This window comes from Castanea sativa, chromosome 11 (genome assembly GCF_040712315.1).
Source record: "Castanea sativa cultivar Marrone di Chiusa Pesio chromosome 11, ASM4071231v1".
Lineage (NCBI taxonomy): Eukaryota > Viridiplantae > Streptophyta > Magnoliopsida > Fagales > Fagaceae > Castanea > Castanea sativa.
Window position 1 is genome coordinate 58,465,654 of NC_134023.1, and position 2,387 is coordinate 58,468,040.

A 2,387-nucleotide genomic window follows, 5' to 3' on the forward strand; every position below is an offset into this window, starting at 1 on the left:
CTTTTGAAGTTATGAACCACATTAGCCAAAGAAAGGGTGGTTTGAAGGGGGAAATGGCTTTGAAATTAAATGAGTAAAGCATATGACAGAGTTGAATTGGGGGGGGGGGGGTTTGGAGCAAATTATGAAAAGAATGGGTTTATTTCCAAAATGGATTAACATTACCATGCAATGTATTTCATCAGTTACCTACTCTATACGAATTAATGGGGTCCCCCAAGGGCTTATAACTCCAACACGGGGCTTACGCCAAGGGGATCCTCTCTCTCCTTATTTATTTCTGTTGTATGCAGAAGGGTTATCATCATTAATCAAGAAGGCTGCCTTGGAGGAAAGAATTCATGGCATCTCCATTTGTAGACGGGGCCCGCAGCTATCACACTTGTTCTTTGCAGACGATAGCTTGTTATTTTGCCAAGCAACCCCAGGAGAATGTGAAGAGCTCTTGCGCTTCCTCCAAGTATATGAGCTGTCTACTGGCCAGCAACTCAACCGAGAGAAGACAACCCTATTTTTTAGTAGGAATACGCCCTCGGATACCCAAGAAAGCATCAAACAAATGTTTGGCGCTGAGATTATAAAGCAGCACAAGAAATACCTTGGATTACCGTCGCTAGTGGGAAGGTCGAAATGAAATACTTTCCAACAGCTGAAGGAGCGCCTAGCAAATAAGTAATCTGGGTGGAAAGAGAAGCTACTATCCAATGCGAGCAAGGAGGTACTGATTAATGCAATTGCACAGGCCATTCCAGCACATACCATGAGCTGTTTCTTGCTGCCTATCAGTTTATGTGATGAGATGACGAGTATTGTTTGAAATTTCTGGTGGGGACAAAAAGGGGGAGAAAGGAAAATGGCGTGGATGAGTTGGAATAAGCTATGTGAGCCAAAAACAAAAGGTGGTTTGGGGTTCCGAGACTTGAGGGCATTTAATCTTGCCCTATTGGCAAAACAGGGCTGGCAACTCCAACAAGGAAGAAACTCTTTTTTTTATCGGGTTTATAAGAACAAGTATTTCTCCGATGATGATTTTATCCATGCCAAGAAAGGCCATCACCCTTCCTTTGCTTGGAGAAGCATTTGGGCAACTCAAAAATGATTAGTGAAGGGGTTAGGTGGCAGGTGGGAAACAGTGAGAGTATCAACATATAGAAAGACAAATGGACTGCAAATCCATCTACCTACTGTATAGTCTCACCACAGAGAATTCTACCCATGGAGGCAAAGGTTAGTGTACTCATTGATGCAAAAAATGGAGAGTGGAAAGTTGATCTGATCCGGGATGTCTTCCTAGAGCATGAGGCTGACTCCATATTGAGCATCCACGTAAGCACATTACTGCCAGCTGGTAAACTGGTATGGTCAGCAGCTGCTAATGGGAAATTTAGTGTGAAGAGTGCATATAACTTAGCTAGAAGTGGGGAGAAGAAGGATAGGGAAAAGAGCTCAGACTCTTCAATCATGAAGCACTTTTGGTAGAAATTATGGAAAGCAAGGGCTCCAAATAAGGTTAGAGTTTTTCGTTGGAAAGCCTGTTAGAATATTTTGCCTACAAAAATGAACTTGTTCCATAGGCAAGTAATTGAGGACCCAATCTGTGATGCATGTGGTCTTGAACCCAAAACTGTCCTCCATGTGCTCTGCCAGTGCCCGAAGGCCAAAGAAGTTTGGACCCACTGTCGCCTGCTTCACCTGTTTGAGGGCAAAGGAGACTTTACTGACATACTGTGTTTTAATGGAATGAGTCAAGATCAAGACTCCAACCTGCTGCATATGATCTTGATGATTGCGTGGGGTATATGGCGAAATAGAAATGAAATGAGACATGGGGGTAAAATCCTAGCCGCTACTGCAATATATGGGACAGCCATAGCAATGCTGCAAGAATATTATGCAGGACAAGAAAATTTAAGTCAAACCGTGGATGTCTCACCATGCCAGGAAAAATGGACACCTCCTCCACATGGCCGGTACAAGGTCAATACAGGTGGGGCAGTCTTTTCAAAGCAAAAAGGGGCTGGTATTGGAGTGATAGCAAGGGATGAGCAAGGAAGGGTGGTTGCAGCTATGAGAAAACGGCTACAGGTTCCACTGGGTGCATTGTAGATTGAGGCTAAAGCACTTGAAGCTGCTGCTGTCTTTGCAAAAGACATTGGTGTCCAAAAGGCAATTTTTGAAAGCGATAGTTTGGTGGTGTGCTCTGCCATCTAGGGGGCAACAGAACCTCCCATAACTATTGCAAATATCACCTCAAGTACCATTCAGCTTATGCAGGTTGAAGTTCAACACACGTGAAGAGAGGGGAATAGAGCAACTCACGGCCTTGCACAGCATGCTCAGTTTATAAATGACTTTGTAACACGGATGGAGGAAACTCCAACCATTAT

The 2,387-nt window shown here is 43.9% G+C and overlaps 1 protein-coding gene across 1 annotated transcript; it reads left to right on the top strand.

Annotated features, from left to right (window-relative positions):
• The first annotated feature begins 1,215 nt into the window (after positions 1-1,215).
• Positions 1,216-2,106, top strand: LOC142616805 (uncharacterized). The gene is made up of 2 exons (XM_075789583.1): positions 1,216-1,475; positions 1,575-2,106. Exons 1-2 carry the CDS (start codon positions 1,216-1,218, stop codon positions 2,104-2,106), a joined length of 792 nt encoding a protein of 263 aa, XP_075645698.1.
• Positions 2,107-2,387: the final 281 nt, after the last annotated feature.

Coding starts and splice junctions, on each gene's coding strand:
- LOC142616805 (XM_075789583.1), top strand. CDS start 1,216: ATGGAGGCAAAGGTTAGTGTACTCATTGATGCAAAAAATGGAGAGTGG. Junction 1,476..1,574: donor TCAATCATGAAGCACTTTTG/GTAGAAATTATG, acceptor CTTGTTCCATAG/GCAAGTAATTGAGGACCCAA.